The sequence below is a fragment of the Nanorana parkeri genome, unplaced genomic scaffold (genome assembly GCF_000935625.1).
Source record: "Nanorana parkeri isolate BGI_ZX_2015 unplaced genomic scaffold, ASM93562v1 scaffold1713, whole genome shotgun sequence".
In the NCBI taxonomy this organism is placed as follows: domain Eukaryota; kingdom Metazoa; phylum Chordata; class Amphibia; order Anura; family Dicroglossidae; genus Nanorana; species Nanorana parkeri.
Genome location: NW_017307981.1, coordinates 202,441 through 221,322, shown reverse-complemented (window position 1 = coordinate 221,322; position 18,882 = coordinate 202,441). Strand labels below are relative to the sequence as shown.

Below are 18,882 nucleotides of genomic sequence, written 5' to 3'. Positions count from 1 at the left end.
TATATATATATATGGTATGTGTGAGCCCTGCTATTCCCCTAGTTACATTGGAGAACAATGCCCAAATATAGACTGCCTATGCAGTGCCACCTAGTGGGCATAAACAATGCTGCAAATTCATGGTCATTTTTATGGAAAAATACCTTTGCAACAACTAGATCTACACTCAGAAATGCCAGGGCCAACAAAGGCACCTTTAGAAATGTTTACTAATAACAATCTACAAACACATACTTCTAGATAATTGCCGGCTTTGTATTCTTTGCATACCTTATTTTTCTTTTCTTCCCAGGCTTCTAACAGTGGCCATAACTAAGGGCAAGTTATTGGATCTCCCTTTCCCCTTTACTTCCTGGAACTCTGGCACATGTGACTAGACATATGACCATGCACATCAACCCAGGGGAGGAAAATGCCCTAAGATCTCCTTAGGTTACAGATAAGATTTCCCAGCAATGCTCTGGTGATGTAACCTTCCCAGGATGCAATTCTTGGGCACAATTACATAATTTGTGCCAAAGTGGACCAGGAAGTAGATAAAAAGAAATTGTAAGTAAAATAAAAATATGTTTGTTTAGAGATTGAATGTAAGATGATTTCATATCTGTACGCAGAGCTGTATACTGATGTGATTTTTAGTCAGAGGGGGTAAAGGTCCACTTTAGTACCTTTTTAATAATTTATAACAAAAACTAATAATTGTTACTAAGAGAAACACGAATATTTCTTATCAAAAATTAATTTGGCTAGTTCACAGTTTAATAGATTCAGGCATTGCACAATCAAACCTTGATTTTTGCGTTTCCAGAATTTTGACAAGTCCATTTATGGATCTATAACATACAGACAGACGTGGAAATATCAGCAGACATAGGTTATAGAAGATCACATATATCAGTTGAGTTGAGAAATAGAATTATACAGGTACAATAGTTTTAGCCAAAAGTGCATGTTGATGCACTCATTTTGTGACAAACTTATAGGGAAAGAATAGAAACTGTCTGGGAAAATTACTTATACAAAATGTATTCCCCAACCAAACAATGGATTAGTTAGGAGACAAAGCTTTCTGCAGAAGTTGCCCAGAGACATACAGTACAATATTTTTTTATTCATTATTAGAGATATTGAACAATAGCAATCTCTTGTCTATGGCTAGTCTAAAGGTCGCTATACTAATCACAGGCTCAAAGCAAGGCCCCAATTGTTTGCAAACCAAAAAAACCCACATTTGACGTTGTGTTTTTTGTCACCATGCTGAATTTCATTTACTGTGTGGCAGACAAAAATAGGTGGTATTCTGTATTATAAATGTTTACTGACCCAGGCAACTAGCAGTCTTGAGGGTGCACAAACTGGCAATGTCCCAGCTACTGCACTGTTATATATTTTTCTGCCCATACACAAGGCAAGTTGGTTAAAAATGGCCTTTACGCGAACCTGTGTTCACATTCTAAACTGCTAGATGACATGAAGTACAGTTACTTAGAGGTGACTTATGCCTGCCTACATGTGCTTTCAGATAGATTAAACTGCACCCCACAAGCTCTGAAATTCAGAGTTCAATTTCCCAAATAATGGTCGCAGTGCCTGCAGTCAAGCTCTGGCTCACCTTCAACCACCTTTTATTATTCATTTATTACTGATGGGCATGATGGAGCAAGCCCTAGTACAACTTCAGGGACTGAAGCCATATTGGATTGCAGGTTTCAGAGATCGCATGGTGCTTTCCAAACCTACCTGTGCATACATCCTTAAGTGCCTGCTTTTCATATGTTATTGTTGTTTAATATGTAGAAGCACAGGTGCACATTAACACTTGGACAAAGCATGAATACACAGTGAATACATTTACCTGACAACTGAGTGTACTGCATCCAGGTCTTCAGCGGAAACTAAATCAGTTTTATTGATGAGTATCACATCAGCTAGTGCAACCTGTCTGCCAGGTGAAAACAGTTTTATTAAGCAGGAGTGGAAAAAGTAGCAGACACACAACATTCGGACATGGTTCACACAGAAGTTTATACTTCAAAAATCTTCTTTCATATGGAATTTATTGTCAGGTTTAGAAATGCATCACACTGGTCTAAACCAACAAGCAGAAAAATAATAATACATTCTCCACTGAGGGACACAGGAATGTAAAAATTCTTGGACATAGTAGGTTATACTGCCATATAGTAGGTTATACTGCCATATACAGGAAGTTTTGACAATGGCAAACAAAAAAAAATGTTAAGCCAGCCCCCTAATGACCCCACCCTCAATTGTCATGCCTCAGTTTTGTGAGCAAGTAGTACATAAAGCTAACAACACAGAGCAACAGGATCTGTGTTGAGAAAAACAAAAAAAAGATTTTAAGGTAAGTATAAAATTCTTTTTTTTGTTTTGTATCGTTCATTAAGGGGGCACAGGAATGTTTAAATTCCTGGAGATATGGGATGTCCAAAAGCAGTCTGAAAAAAAGAGCATTGCACACACTAAGTGCTGCAGGGTTATTTTAAAACACTGGACCAGATAGAGATTTCATTACAACTTGGGAAGGTGACTTGACTATGCCATCGAAGCAGATCCAAGAGTAGGAAAATGCATACAACTATTCAGAAGAACCTTTTTAAGATGAAGGAAGGGAAAAGTGATAATTCCCAGCCTGTCCAGAAACCATTGTGGAAATGAGTAGATGTAGGCCACTTTTTTCCAAATCCTCCTACCAAATCAAAATTAGAAACAGAATAATATGGAGGGATTAATGAAAATGGAGTTCTCATGAATTCCACAATCTCAGAAAGAAAAAATGGGATGGTACCATCTCTAAAGTAATATACAGAAAATGTCAGTATGTGGGACACTGTCAGTTTTTAGGAGGGAAGAAGAGAAGAAGCACTGGTGCGGGGGTAATGGTCAGTGTTATATGGGAAGCTCAATATGAACACATCCATATACAGGAAAGTTGGCGGTTATTGACTTTCTACTTGGGGATAAACACCACAAGAAGTGCAATGATACTAAAATCAGTAGACTTGTACATTGTGCAAAAAAGGTGTAAGGAAGGCTCCAGGAAACATGGGAGGGCATATGTCCTAGAGTATGAGGAGCCTAAATAATAAGTGCAGCACAGTGGCATAGTGGTTAGCGCTTCTCCCTTGCATCACGTGGGGTCCCTGGTTCGTATCCCGGTCAGATCACTGTCTGCAAGGAGTTTGCAAGTTCTCCTGTGCTTGCTTGAGTTTCCTCCTGGTACTCCGGTTTTCTCCCACACTCCAAAGACACGTTGGGAGGATAAGTGGCTCCTGTCTAAATTGTTCCTGTATGTATGCATGCATGTGAGATAGGGACCTTAGATTATAAGCTCCTTGAGGGCAGGGATTGATGTGAATGTACACTATGTAAAGTGCTGCATAAATTGCCGGTGCTATATAAATACCTGTAATAATTAATAAATAAATATACTAGGGTACAAAGAATCCAAAAGGGAGGCGAATGAGCCAGATACATGGTTTAGGGGCCAGTATAGAAGCTACAGGATGAAACCTGAGCATTCATACTAAAAGAGAAATCCAACAGAGTAGGGAAACAATTACCCACTGGTAAAAGTGGATATATACCTTACAAAAAAGGTTTATTATAAGAGGTCATTAAGGGCATTCTGGACGTGAAGACGGTGTACTGGTGACTTCCTGTTCTCGCATGTTTCCTTCTGCGACACCATCAACCGGGCCTTTCAGCGGCCACAGGAAAACAAAAATGTAGATAACAGTCAGTTGTGCGATGGGCTCCCTACATTAAATCACATGGGAGAAAGACTTAAATCTGCCTTTGCCCCATCCAGGGCCCTACTAACAGAGTGCGTTTTCAGACAGTGGGTCACACCAGAGGTTGTGCCATGGCTCTGGACTAAAGAGCATTCTGCGGCTTACTAACACAGTACACTAATGTCAAGCAGAGCCCAGTGGGCGAAGGTCACATTCCAAGCAGACACTTCAATGTTCGATCCAACTAGGTCTGGGTACAGTCTTCAAAGCACTGCTGAGGATATGATGATCCTCTTAAAAACCTCCTTAAGGAAGCAGAAAAAGCCACATATCCCTAGAATTTCAACATTCCTGTGTTCCTCAAAAAAACAATATAGAAAAAATGTTTTTATACTAAATGCATCATAACATTCTATTAAAACATGCTGCCAACAACAGAATTCACAAGAAAAGCAGTATGTAACAATAGACAATGCTTTACCTTGCAGCTTCATTAATAAGGTCATCAGGTTTTTCTTCTGTTAGATGCTAAATAAAACAAAAACTCTAAATTACACAAATGTTGCGTCATCAGATTACACATATTACATTTTTTGGCAGTGTTACATTATTTTCATTGTTATCGGAATTGCATCAACAGGATAGATGATTCTCCTGCTTTTGTCTAGCTTCTGCTGTAAGCCATGTGTGTTAATGTGCTGGTCTGACTATCACCATAAACTACATTCTGTATTTTAGAAAAGTAAGTCCATTAAAGGACAATTTTACATCCATGTAAATTTGGAGATGGTTAAGTGGCATGTAGAAGAATGATAGTATGCATAATCATTACAGATATGGTCACAATGAAGCGGTTAGGAAAAGATCACACAGGGTTCCATTTGGTAATCACTCTTAATTGGCAGTGGCATTACCTGTACTTTTCTGTAACAGCAGTTGTGTAGATAAGACCATTAGACCCAGCGCACTCAGTAATCAGCACTCCAGCTGGGTGTACACTAAATTTGTTTTTGTTCCGCGGACTCAACGGAAAAAGTCTAACAGTTTCCTTCACACATGCTATGCAGGAAGGATGGAGGAATTTCCTGCTACGGCTACAGTTTTTCACCTTAGGCCCTGCTGGCTGTCTAAATACCTGAATAGTGGCTGCATCTGATTGGATGCAGGTGCTTTTCAGCCGACACTTTTCCACCTGGCTCCTTTGATTTTCAATCAAAGGATGTCGGACGGAAGATGGCAGACAGGACAATTTAAAGAGCAAAGATAGATTGAAAAATGGAAGGAATCGGGCGGAAAATTGTCAGCCAAACAGCGCTGCATCCAATCTTAAAAAACATGGAAAAACAAAAAAAACCTTGAATATGCTTTTCTAATAGAGGGGTACAGAATACAAAGTACTGAGCAATAAAAGGGGGACATCTCACACCCCAATAGCTAAACAAAAACAGTGCCAACACCTAAAATCGCATTGTTCAGATACAGATTAAAGAGATTGACCATGAAACCACACCACAAACCCTTCCAGCTAAACCCAACATGGGTCTAATCAAGGAAAGAAATATGCAATCAGGCTATAAATGTTAAGTAGACTTAGGCAAGTAACCTGCGCACCACTACATGTGTAACAGCAAAGTATGTTCCAACTGGGTAACATCTCATTAACACCAACATTTCCAAAAATTGTAACAGATTTGTCTAAGATTCCTATTTTATCCATACTTTTTACCTACTGGCAAAAAAAAAAAACTGCTCTGTGTAAATGATTCTGTGGTATTTATCCACTGAAGTGAAAAAATTGTATATGTTATGAACAGACATTTCAGGACAAGCGAGAAGACAACTGTCACGTCATTCTGTCCAATTATTCATCTATAAGAAGAAAAAAAAAAATCTGATTCCTGGGTGACAATCCCATTAGCGTGATGGGCCATGATATCAATTACCACTTCAGTTTCAATTTAGCAGTGTGGCCATAGAACAGCGTTGCTTTCAGTGACCTATGCTGATCGAAGTCCGTGAAGCATGACACTCTTTAAATTGCTGCCTTTTGTTCTACTGTCACTGCCTGTATTAGCCAGAAACAAACCCAGCAATATTCGGCTATTGAGGTCAAGGCTTATAGGCAAGGGAATTGGACAAGCAAGCAAATCTACTGCAGGTAAGTGAAAAGTTACTTCTGTCTATCACAGAAGGGCTTTCAAGTCAACTACTATGATGACAGGCTTTCGTTCTGGTGCTGATGGATCATTATAGAATCTGAAGGGTTTTAGCGGCTGACAAAGATGTTCAACTTTTGAAACTTATTTGCTATTTATATTGTTTTTCAGTATGTCATTATTTACCAAACAGCCATAAGAATTATTTTGTTTTCCATGTCACAGAAATGACAAAGAAAATGTATTTAAAAAGCGGTTGAGGTTTAGATGAAGGAAACATGGGAACTAAGGAAAAAAGGGCAAAATTTTGCATATACATGGGAACTAAGGAAAAAATGGCAAAATTAAACAGAAATAAATCCTTTCTTTAGACAAATGGTTCTGAATGACATTTATAATAAAAGTTAATGTTTCAGTAGTTTTCCAGAACTTATTATTATTGATACCCAAGGTAGTGTGTGTCAGTTCCTCCAGAAATTAAAGTATCTAATGTAGCTAAAGGCGAAAGCTTTATTTAAAATTTAGATAGAGTAGTGAGGGGTTAGAAAAGCATTGACAGTTTTTAAAATGAAGCTTCTTAATGGAGTTTATTTTAAACAAATAATATACATACATGTATACATAAAATAAACTATATCAAAAAATACAAACTTGTATCCTTTGGGATATACAGAGTGGAGTCAACAGCAAATGTGGTTAGTTCAAGCTAAACAATAAATGCACATTTATACAATCAGATGAATACAGTTTCCTAGTACTAACCATCTGGGACAATACTGTAAGTAGTGAATTAGACCAAGGAACCCAAATTTTATCAAACCTATGTAAGTTGATAGAGAGGGAATACTGAATTGATCAGGTTTATCAGTAAAGGGGGAGATGCCCACTTTCATGTAATTAGAATGTGGGGTTTTTTTTACTGTCAGGTATGTATTTCTGTCTGTGTCTCCTTCAAATAGATTCACTCTCTTTAATTATCCTGATCACCAATGTCACACGAAATGAAAGTAGGGATAAAGCCTAAAAGTTTGAGTTGCCACCTGAACAGGAATAGAGGGAGAAGCTTCCAATGGGGATATATGTTTCTGTGACTACTGTCTAAGAGGGGTTCCCTCATATTGGAAAGATAACCTCTCACTTCCTGTTGAGTCTACAGTACAGAAAGTAAAGGGAAATCTCCCTAATGCGACACAGAGGCACTGACAGTGGTTTTAACTCTCACTACTCTATCCAATAAGAGAGACTTTAAAGGAAAACTATGAGGTGAGTGATTTACACTCATCGTCATAGTTAGAGCAGATGTGTGACATTGAAACTGTCACACGTCAGCTCTATTGATCGGGAAGTGAGCGAACACATCATTCCCCCGCTCCCCTCTTTGATCCTCCAGCGCTGACTGGAGGAACGGAGGGGCCAGGCACAGCTGGCTCTGCCTCTAGATAGGCAGAGCCCGCTGTCAATCAGCCAGCTGGGTGGATCTCAACAGTATTGTCGGGATGCGTCCCGGCTGCAGCGCTCTCAGTATATCGCGGGCAATAGCTTGGTATGTACTGGTCTTTATGTCACGGGAGGGCCAGGGGCGGACTGACAACACATGGGGCCCCCGGGCAATACGAGAGTATGGGGCCCCCTTGTGCTCCGCCCACATACAAGCCCCAACCGCATATACATTCCTGCACCCCCTGCATCCCTCTTCCTACACTGCCCACTTCTGCACGCCCTGCATCCCTCTTCCTACAATGTCCAGCTCTGCACCCCCTGTATCCCTCTTCCTACACTGCCCACCTCTGCACCACTCTTCCTACAATGCCCACCTCTGCACCCCCCTTTCTACACTACCCACCTCTTCACACCCTGCATCCCTCTTCCTACACTGCCCAGCTCTGCACACCCTGCATCCCTCTTCCTACACTGCCCACCTCTGCACCCCTTGCATCCCTATTCCTACACTACATACCTCTGCACCCCTCTTCCTACAATGTTCACCTCTGCGCCCCCAGCATCCCTCTTCCTACAGTGTCCACCTCTGTACCCCCAGCATCCCTCTTCCTACACCGTTTACCTCGACACCCCCTGCATCCCTGTTCCTACATTGCCCACCTCTGCACCCCCTGCAACCTTTTACTAATGCTTCTCACATCTGCACCCCCCCCCCCCTTCTACGCTGCTTGACAGGAGTGCAGAGGTGAACAGTGTAGGAAGAGGAATGCAGAGGGTACAGAAGTTAACTGAGTTGGAAGAGGGTGTGCAATGGGACTCCTCCTTCTCTTCCAACACATTGACTGCACGTCAGGAACACCAGAGCGAGAGGCGGGTCTCTAATCAGGCGGCTGTTTGCTAGGTCCTCGTGGCCGAGACCTCAGTGAGTGGCTGCATAATTTTTCCTGCTGAATTGTGCTTGGCCACTTATTGCGGGGCCATCTTGAATACTTATTGGTCCCTGGACAAGATCACCTGCCCCCCCACTTCCAGACCCGTATCCACCTCCAACACCTTCCCCCAAAAGATAGTAAAAAAATACAAATATATGTATACACACACACACACACACACATACTGTATGTGTATATATTATATATATTTATTTTGGGGGTGCACTAGTATCGGTGCGGATCCTGAGTATTTGGGTGAGTACTCATACTTGCCCAAATGCTCCCGATGCTTATCCTGATACCAGAACTTCCAGTATCAGAAAGCCAGGCAGCAAATTATTACATGATGCCCAGCATCCTGATTGGCCGAGAAGCCGGCTCCATGTTCCCTAATATCCAGGGAGCATGGAGCTGCCTTCCTGGCCAATCAGGAAGCCCAGCAGCCTGTAATGACTCGCCGCCCAGCTTTCTGATTGGTTGAGAAGTTGGCCAATCAGGAAGCTGGGCGGCGAGTTTACCTCCCTCCCCCCCAGGCTTTCCGATTCGCCAGAGTCCTGCTCCATGCTTCCTCGTCACCTGGTGATGAGGGAGCATGGAGTCGGCTTCCCAATGCATAGTTAAGAGAACTATGGGATAAAAAGGTTATTCTTTTTTAAAAGGTTTGGTAGTTCTCTTTTAAGTCCTATCCAGTAAACACATAAAAGAACAATGGCAATAATCACTATAAAGTATAGTTGGATCTAACTGCTCAGGAAAGGTACAGTACCTAAACACAAAAAAAAAAACATTTTATGCTATTATGGGAGTTTTACATACATATTGTGAATCCTAGTGTACGCTCTTGCCACAAAGCAAAAGCTTTGAAGATTTGTATTAGCATAGCTTCCTTCATTTTTTTTTTTATTGGGATAGTGTAAGAAGAAACCTTTGTCAGTTTTTATTTATTGTGGCCTGTGGCCTCAGTGAGGAACTTCCACCCACTTCCTGTGCCATTACCACATAGAATTAAAAGTACTTTTATTGCTGTCTGTGCCTCCACTGGAGAAACTGCTTATTTCTGGTCCTGATGACCGCACAGGAAGTAAGGGAAACTCCACACAAAAGGACTAAAACAAATGTAACCCTTCTCCACTCTAGCCAAAACTATTTAACAGGAAACAAATGACTGGCATTGAGCTTTTATTGAGAATAACAATACAGTCAGAAAGTCTATTTAGTTTACCTTAATCTTGTTCTATGTGATAAACTGTAGCAAGAACCCAGAGAGCTTCCCACACTCTACTTCTTAAAATCTGCACTACGCAACTTTTTTCAATTTGTGTTGCATATCCCTAAATGAATCAACTTTCCAAGGAAAGTTTAAATGTGTTTGTTAGCTGTAAAATGCTTTTTAGCCCTCATTCACACCCAAGCGTTTTGAATGCAGCCCCCATATTTAAGGAACGGTAAGCTGCAACATACCGTATATACTCGAGTATAAGCCGAGTTTTTCAGCCCATTTTTTGTGCTGAAAAGTGCCCCCCTAGGCTTATACTCGAGTCAGCGTCTCGAGCTGGTCAAGTTTCTTCTTACTTACCTCGCCTTACCTCGGCTTATATTCGGGATGGCTTATACTCGAGTATATACGGTATTACATTTTTGTTTTTGGCTTTAGATATGCTTTAAAGCAAACATGTACCTCCTGGACAGGAGTGTACCTGTAATGGTTATCATCCAGTGAGCCAATAGGCTGCAAAGTCAATACATAAGAAACCATTTTGGCTCCAGATGTACAAGTCATTTAACCTAGTAAAATAATATTTAATAAAAAGTATAAATAAGAAACTTGGCAAGGAGCTCAATAACACTGAAAGGCCAACGGAACTACAACCTCTGTTTTTTGAATGAGTACAATCAGATTGGGGAAAGCTTCACGCTGCTCTACAGAAGTGTCCACTTTCAGTACAAGGCGGAAAATACTCTGAATTCTGAACATATACCATCCTGACTTTCTAAGTTTAGAGTACACAATCAGCTACTGCATTTAACATAAATACAATATGCAACATACCGGCAAAGCATACTTGGCATCAACCACTGATACAATACCTGTAAAAATCAGAAAAAAGACCCTATATTAGTTAGTTTAAAGTGCAAATAAGCATCTCAAAAAGGAAGACCTTCTAAATAAATGTATTTTTTTAATTGGAGGCCCCCTAAGAAAATAGGCAATACTCTTTGCATGCATCCCAAGGATATTTTTTCAGTTTTGATTGAAGTATGAACACCCCTTAATTAGTTTTTAAGCATAACCCAGTCTTAACTTATCTAGAAGAAGACAGTATTGCTTCACCCTGCTGGGCCTTGCCCACAAGTGGCTGGTGGTTCTGGTCAGCATGTGAAGCACCAAAATGATGACTCCAAAGTGTGAAATACAAGTTCAGTGACTTCAAACAATGCTCCCTGGCAAATATAGGCCATAAGAGTTTGCCTTATAGTGCTTTGCACTTTAGTTAGGTCACTTCATATTCTTTCCAGAAACATCAAATGCAGGTTTTATGGTTCAGGAAAGGCACGTGATGCTATAAAGACATTTTACAGTCAAGAAACCCCCCACTATAGGTTTGTTAAGTGTTCCCATTCATACAGCATACCATAAAAATATATTTTTTTTATATTTCTTAACTTTTTAGTTGTTTTTTTGGAGCAGGATTATACATAGGATATACTGTACTATATATATATATATATATATATATATATATATACACACACACACACATATATATATACACATATACACACACACACATACACACACACATACACACACACGGACACACAAGGAACAGTCCTGCACATCTAGCGGATAATAAAATCTGCCAGTAGAGTACAGTCAGGGTTAAATAAGGTAAACATTAACTCCCCAGCATTCTCATAAATATAAAATAGAAGGGGAAGCTAAGTAGGATTTTTAAGGTATTGTTCCCTGGCAAATGTACGCAAATAATACTTTACAAAAGGAGAGTCCAGAGTCATTGCCAATTATGTGATCAATTTGTCTTCATAGCCTTAAAAAAAATGTATGCAAATTGGAGTTACTTTAACAATTGCTAATGCTGTTAAATTTCACTTGGTCATCCTTGAACTCTGGACACTAAAGAGTAATGTAGAAATCATATCACTAATCAGAAATATGCTGTACATATTTTACTATCAGCAGAGTCTGACAAATTTTAATCAGTATTTTAAAAACTATTAGAGTGATGGGAAGTTAGCATGTTTTAGATTTAGTGCTTTAAAAAGTGAAGAGGGTCTCATTTCTTAATGTAACCTAATGTAAACTATCAATACTGTTAAATACAAACATTTTCAGGTGCATTTTTAAATATGATTGGTTACTGTGAAGCAATACAAATGTTTTATACAAATAACACTTTGGTACATAACACCCAGTGTAAATAATAAAAGTGAACCAATCACTGTTTTAAATATTGATTTAACATTATAGGCTGAAACAGATCCTGGAAGACACCTGCAGAAGAACATATTTGTTTGAAACTAATTGTGTTGCACTCAATAGTGGTGTGACTCTGTATGCTATTTACTCATTTTTTAATTTTTTTTTTATTTTGTTGATGTTTATTACTGCAAATTTCCTTTGGTAGAGAAGGATGGTTAAAAAAAATGAACCACTCTGGGTGTCGAATACACTAAGTATACCACATTTCTTATGATTGTATTTATTATAATGTCTACAACTTATCAATCACACAAATGTACTATAACATTGAGATACAATTTTCAACAGGGGGTTCCTGAGACCTGCATATTTTTTAAGAGCTCCTCTGTGGAAAAAGGGTTAAGGATGATGAGACACTCACCCTTTCTCCCTGAAGCGTCTTTTAATACCCTGCATCCTCATATTGCATGCAGAAGTGCTGCGTGCACATATTGCAATAAGAAGCACTTTCCATTGGTCAGCGTGGTCAGGTGATCGCGCTGATCAATGACTTCTCCCATTTGTGAGCATTATTCCATATAGAGAGTACCGGGCTGCAATGCTGTGTCCCATACACTGGCTGCAGCAGGGGGAAATGGTGGCTCCCCCAAGGTATAACTTTGAATAAAGATGTCATCAGCACACTAGCACGACAGTATTTAAGTCAGTGCAGAATATCTTGATCATATCAAGATATTCTGAGTGACATCTATCAATAAATGGATTTGCACTGACTTAAATTCTGTCGTGCTGGTGTGCTGATGACATCTTTATTCAGTTATACTGTGTGCGGCACCATCCATGGTCATTTCTAGCACCCATCAACACTTTGGGATTTCCGGTAAGGAGTGCTACAAGATCTACCTAGCACCTAGCATTTTCAGGCGCAGAGCAATGGCAACCTAAAAATATCTTGCATTAGTGAATTATTAGTAAACTGAAAGAGAGGGTTTCAATAGAGCATTCCAGCCCTTCAGAGTACAGTAGATTTATTTTACATTATTTTTCAATCTGTATACACCGTTTCCACTCTGTGCTTACCATCCAGGTATATGTCACTTCCCAGTTCAGCATCAACCCAAAACATGGAGGCCACAGCACCTTAAAATAAACAAAAAAGTTGTTGAACCATTATAAACCTCTGCATTTCTAATGGTGTTGGTTAAACAGCAGTCAAACCAACAGAAATCTGCAAGTCAAAATGTAATATTCTATATACCGTGTTTCCCCGAAAGTAAGACCTACCCCGAAAGTAAGACCTAGCGCTATCTTCGGGGATTTCTGTAATATAAGACCTACCCCGAAAATAAGACCTAGTGTCTTATTTCGTGCAAAAAACATAAATAAGACACTGTCTTATTTTCGGAGAAACAGGGTATCAGAACTAATTTTGCAGTATATAAATTCAAAGTGCAGATTGGACACTTAAATCAACATGTCTTACCCAACACAAGGAAAGAGACATTTACAGAATTTAACTATTGATGGCAAACCCAATTTGCCACCAATCAACCTTAAATTCAAATGCACATACCATAGAAAAAAAAAAGAATTATGTTCCAGTGGATGTCGCTCGAAAGAGCCAAAACTGCTCTGATCCTGAACCTCTATCCTATCTACACCTCTAGACCATCTACACCTATGGTTCTCAACTGGTGGGTTGTGACCCCATGTTCAGTTGGTCGCCACATGCCTTTCACTGCACTAGGTGAGAGGCTCATTGGCCTCCCCCATCGCGCAGCACTGTCAGTTTTTGTGCCCAGCAGCTATTCAAAATATGCTGCCTGGTGGTGAGTGTCAGTTTGAGGTGGGGTGGGCTGTGGGTATGGCCGTGAGGAAGCTCCATCCATACGTGCATTGCTTACAGCTCCCTCGCATGACCGGAATTACGTCACATTCTGGCTCCCGGGCACCTCTACAGAGAGTGCAAGGAAGCTGTTAAAGCACTGCACTTGTGGATGGAGCTCTGTCACAGCACAGCAGCCTACACTGAATCCCTAAAAATTTTTGGGAGTGTGTATGTGTCTTAGAATGTCTGAGTATGAGAGATTGAGTCTGTGGTTGTGTGTGTCTGCCATTGTTTTAATCGCAAACTAACATGCAATCGCACATACTGTTCAATCTTATACGAGAGGTGCTTTGCTTTGCCATTCATTTGGATGGCACCCCAAACACTACTCTCGCCCACAATTTGATCGCTTGCACCGGAACATGTGGTACCGCATTGCCGTGCGTTCCAGTGTGGTGCGATTTTGTTTGCGACTTAATGACCAAGGACAAATGTGGGTCCTGAGGTTATACACGTTGAGAACCACTGATCTAGACTATCTAGACCTGGAGCATCTCTATCTACACCTAGTGAGTGATGGCTGTCCCTGTAAATTCTGCATCAATTATTCTAATCTATACATGTTGTTAATTATTTCTACACAAAACACAAACAAGAAATCTTGAAATAGGATGACTCAAATAAGCAACACACAACAGGTCTTGTATTTCCCCAAACAATTATCTAACTTGGTTACCAAGGAAGCTTTATTTATCTTTTATCTGTTCCTTTTAAGTGTGACTCCTACTGCTAATATAGATAGCATGTCACTTACATTAGATTGTAAACCATTAAAAAAAGGCTTTTATAGGGCTCAGTTTTTGAAAATCACCAGATAACACTTATAACATTTATCAGCTTATTGCAAACACATTGTCCTATTTAAAGGTAACCCATTGTGATTCATTATATTTTTATAAATGTTCAGTGCCAAAAATGTATGTTTTTTTTTAATCAAGTAAATATGTAATATTTTATATTTACCATTTACTGCCAGCAGGTAAAATATTAGTTTCCCCCAGCAGATCCATTTCCCACCTGTGTTTGTCCTACAGGAGTGCGCTCTAACCACTGTAGGTAAAATATTAGACCAATGCTCAGTGAATTTTATTCCTCCCAACTGCAGTGCTTTAAAGCCACCTCAATGAGTCAGTGGTGCAAAACCTTCCCCCTCTATTTCTGCTAGCATAAATGACAAAATATTTTAACTAGGGGTATAAAAATCTATGCAGTGCTGGACATTTTTTTCTTAGAAATCCCAGTTTAAAGCAGAACTCTGGGCAGCATTGTTCTTAACCCTTGCAGTGGGGCTACCCCCACACAGCAAGGGCTAAGTGCTCATTTTTGTCTAGGTGCTAAAAAACGTTATACCTACCTGATCCTCCAAGTCGGCTTGCTCTTAGACGAGTCCTTCAAGCCTCTCTCCCCCTCCACTGCATCGGTCTAAGGTGCCGTAATTAATTACGGTCTATACACAGTGTATAAGGGTGAGGACGCTGAGCAACATTTCAATGCTGCAGCCTTAGAGGAGAGAGGCTTCAGTGACCAGAGAATGACATATTGGATGACACATAGTGGCTCCACAGGCATGCTGAGGATATTTTTAAATCTTCTTGAGAAGATGTTTACGCAATGTTTGTCATATTTTGGTTTAATTATGAAGTACAATAAAATTGTGATAATTTTTCATACATGTTTGGTGAGACTTTTGTGGGTTCTGAACAGTTCATTTTTATATTTGCCAAACAGTGGACCATTCCCACACATTTCTCTCGAATCAGTATATCCATGAGTGGTATTAATTTTTAGACTCTTAGCAGTGTATATATTTGGACAGAGGCGGCTCTTTAATTAGGAGGTCGCCTTAGGCCCCGCGCTCCCGAGGGCCTCGCGGCCGCCTAGTTTGCCCTGCCGGCACATTACCTCGAAGCCAGGTAACGTTATGAGCTCTCAGCCCTGTCGCTGTCAAACTGAGACTCTCGGTCCGTCCATTCGGCCGGTAGTCTTCTGGAGCTCCACCCACCAGCCAATGAGAAGAGACCTCACCCCTCCCATCCACTGCGCGAGGATCCCGATTTGGCCGGGAGGGCGGAGTTCAATCTGGCTGGGAGGGCGGATCATCAGGGGCAGATGGACGGAGACATAGTCAGCAGCGGCTGGTCCTGCACGCTCCCACCTGCGAGACGCTCCCTGAACAGTCCTGGTGAGAGACAGCCTTCACAGGCTGCAGCAATGGTGAGAGCCCTGTGGAGAACCTAGAGAGCCATGTGGAGAACCTAGAGAGCCCTGGTTTAACCAGGGCTCTGTGGGGTCTCGCCAGCTGTATGTGGGGTCTAACAAGGCTGGTTAGACCCCACAGAGCCCGGCTACACTGGTGAGATCCACTCAGAGCCCTGGTGAGTCCCCAGAGAGCTTTGGTGAGACCCCACAAAGCCATGGTGAGACCCCACAAAGCCCTGGTGAGACCCTATGGAGCCCTGGTGCTTGTGAGACCCCACATCACCCTGGTGAGACCCCACAAAGCCATGGTGGGACCCCTAGGGAGGCCCTACAGAGCCCTGGTGCTGGTGAGACCCCACATCCCCCTGAGAAGACCAGGGCTCTGTGGGGTCTCACCAGGGCTCTGTGTGTCTAACAAGGCTGGTTAGACCCCCACAGCGTTATATATTTATATATATTTGATACATTTGCATATATATATTATACATCCCCTTTAATAATATTTTTGTGAAGTAAACAAACACTTCTGCCATGATTCCACTGAAATAAAAGATTGTTGTCTTCAAAACACAGCATTTTACATTAGGAAAACAGATAGCCTGATACAAAACATCTGAGCCTTAAGCACAATTTAATAAAGCTCCCCTTTCCAAGCTCTGAGTGACACCTGTCTCTTCTAGATTCCTGTAAATAATAAAATGGGGCCTTATGTTTTTAAATAGCCTACATTAGCATGTCTCTTTGCAGCAACATCACACAGAGAGAAATAATGACAGCACAGAGATCTATTACACTTTCTGAAAAGCACCACAGACATGTGCATGGCAGAGCTGTCCAAACAGATGAGGAGCAGTAGTAAAAAGGCTCGCTGAGGCAGCAGGAGCTGTCTACTCGCATGATCTGATTTGGTTTTCGGAGCATCACTTTATGTCAACATTGTAATACTTGCCAGCAGCTTGAGCTGCTTAACCATGCACGGTATAGGAAGGGCCAGAGGATCTGATGGTTTCTTGATACAAATTGATTTCTTTCCCAAAAAGCTTAATCGTTTTCCAATTTGGCCTAGATGGTGTTTGCAGGTAATGGGGGCTGAATCAATGTCTTATCCTTTAAAGAAGATTACTTTAGCATGACAATTATTTGGCTAGGAAGCCATGTGTGTCAGGTTGATGAACGAGAAATAACTGAAGTGTCAATATACATTGTTTCTGTGTGACAAAAGGACTACCTACTCTTTACTTTTAAGTATAAACACCTCTAAATGTACAATTAAAGTACATCTAATCACAAGCACTAAAATCTCAAATAAGCTTTTATATATGTTAATGTACCTTCATATCAGTATTTTTAAATCTGCCACTTTCATTACCATAATACTGGGTGATCCCCTCAAACAAATCTAGAGGCGTGTCCATTGTCATACACAGACACGTACCTTTCACAGCCCAGGCTGAACTCAAAGATCCTGAAGGACGCTACCTAGCCCTGAAGGGAATGATAGGCCAGACCCAGGTAACGATAGCATCAGTGTACTCACCCAACAAGCAACATGCCAAGTTCCTGAGCAGATTCCTCTCCCTCCTCTCCGATTTTGCAGAAGGTATGCTGATTGTAGGAGGCGACTTTAACGCCCCGCTAGAGCCACTCCTTGACACCTCGAACAAAAAATCCTCTCAGGACCCTCAAGTTCCTTAAACAGCGCCTGACTAACCTGCGCCTCTCATCCATTGGATACAAGTGAAGGAGATGGAGACGCTGGTGCTGTCAACAGACGCTGAGAAGGCGTTCGATAGGGTGGCGTGGGACTTTATGTTTCAGGTCCTCCGCCACATAGGACTGGGAGACCGCATGAGACACTGGATAAATGCTATCTATTCCTGCCCCAAAGCCAGGGTACGTACGATGGGATGCCTGTCCGACAGCTTCCAAATCACCAACGGGACTCGTCAAGGTTGCCCGCTATCGCCCACACTTTTCGTCCTGACCCTGGAACCATTTATTAGACTAGTGCAGACAGACCAATCCATACACGGAATCCAGATAGGAGATACGGAACACAAAATAATGGCGTATGCAGACGACCTACTCTTCTTTTTAACAGATGCCCAGACCTCGCTACCGCGTCTGATGTCTCTCTTTGACTTATATGGCTCACTATCCAACCTCAAAATAAATTATACCAAATCAGAAATCATGCCCCTCAAAGTACCCCACGAGACTAGGTCACAACTACAATCATCCTACCCCTTCCAATGGTGCCTCAACCACTTAAAGTACCTAGGCATCAAGCTGACCTCGGACTTGACCCTCCTCTACGACGCGAACTATGCGAATCTCCGGGACTCTATCCTCCAAGACCTTCGAAACTGGAGGGCACATACTTTTTCTTGGCTTGGACGTGCAGCCCTATTGAAAATGAACATACTCCCCAAACTTCTATATCTATTTCAGGCTGTACCCATTAAGCTGCCACGCTCCTTCTTTCGCCAACTAGATGCCGCCTTTTCCTCCTTTGTGTGGCGTGATAAACGCCCACGCCTATCATGGTCCCTCCTCAAAACCACTAAACAAAATGGTGGATTGGATATCCTCGACATGTATACTTACTATAAAGCGACTCACCTCACCAGGGTACTTCACTGGCACATACACACTGATACTAGGCTATGGGTGAAGCTACAAGAGGCAATGGCGGACAACCCCCTATCTTCTCTGATATGGCTACAAGAAACGTCTTGGCCAACTATACTAAAAAATCACCCCTTTATTGGAGCTACGCTTGAAGTCTTCGCCGTGACGAGACGACTCACCAACCTAACATCTCTACACGGCCCCATGACACCAGTGACGAACAACAGAGACTTTCCTCCAGGTGTCACAAGGGACTTCATGACGCACTGGTCCCAAGAAACACCCCTGAGAGTACACCAGTTTTTCAAAGATCACACATTTCTACCCAAATCTGAGCTCTCAGAACTCACCAAACGAGGCTCACTACCCTGGTGGGTGTACTTACAAGTCCGACACTTCTTGACCTCTAAGGGCCACAACCCCAATTACACCAGGTCAC

The 18,882-nt window shown here is 41.5% G+C and overlaps 1 protein-coding gene across 1 annotated transcript in view; it reads right to left on the bottom strand.

Moving 5' to 3' along the window:
* The window catches only part of CBWD1 (COBW domain containing 1), a 61,919-nt gene that overhangs the window by 19,579 nt on the left and 23,458 nt on the right, over positions 1-18,882 (bottom strand). The window contains exons 7-11 of the mRNA XM_018571252.1: positions 12,806-12,865; positions 10,334-10,371; positions 4,237-4,283; positions 1,856-1,942; positions 789-833 (exon numbers count right to left, since the gene is read on the bottom strand). Coding sequence (XP_018426754.1) covers positions 789-833; positions 1,856-1,942; positions 4,237-4,283; positions 10,334-10,371; positions 12,806-12,865 — 277 coding nt within the window. The remainder of the gene's footprint in view (positions 1-788; positions 834-1,855; positions 1,943-4,236; positions 4,284-10,333; positions 10,372-12,805; positions 12,866-18,882) is intronic.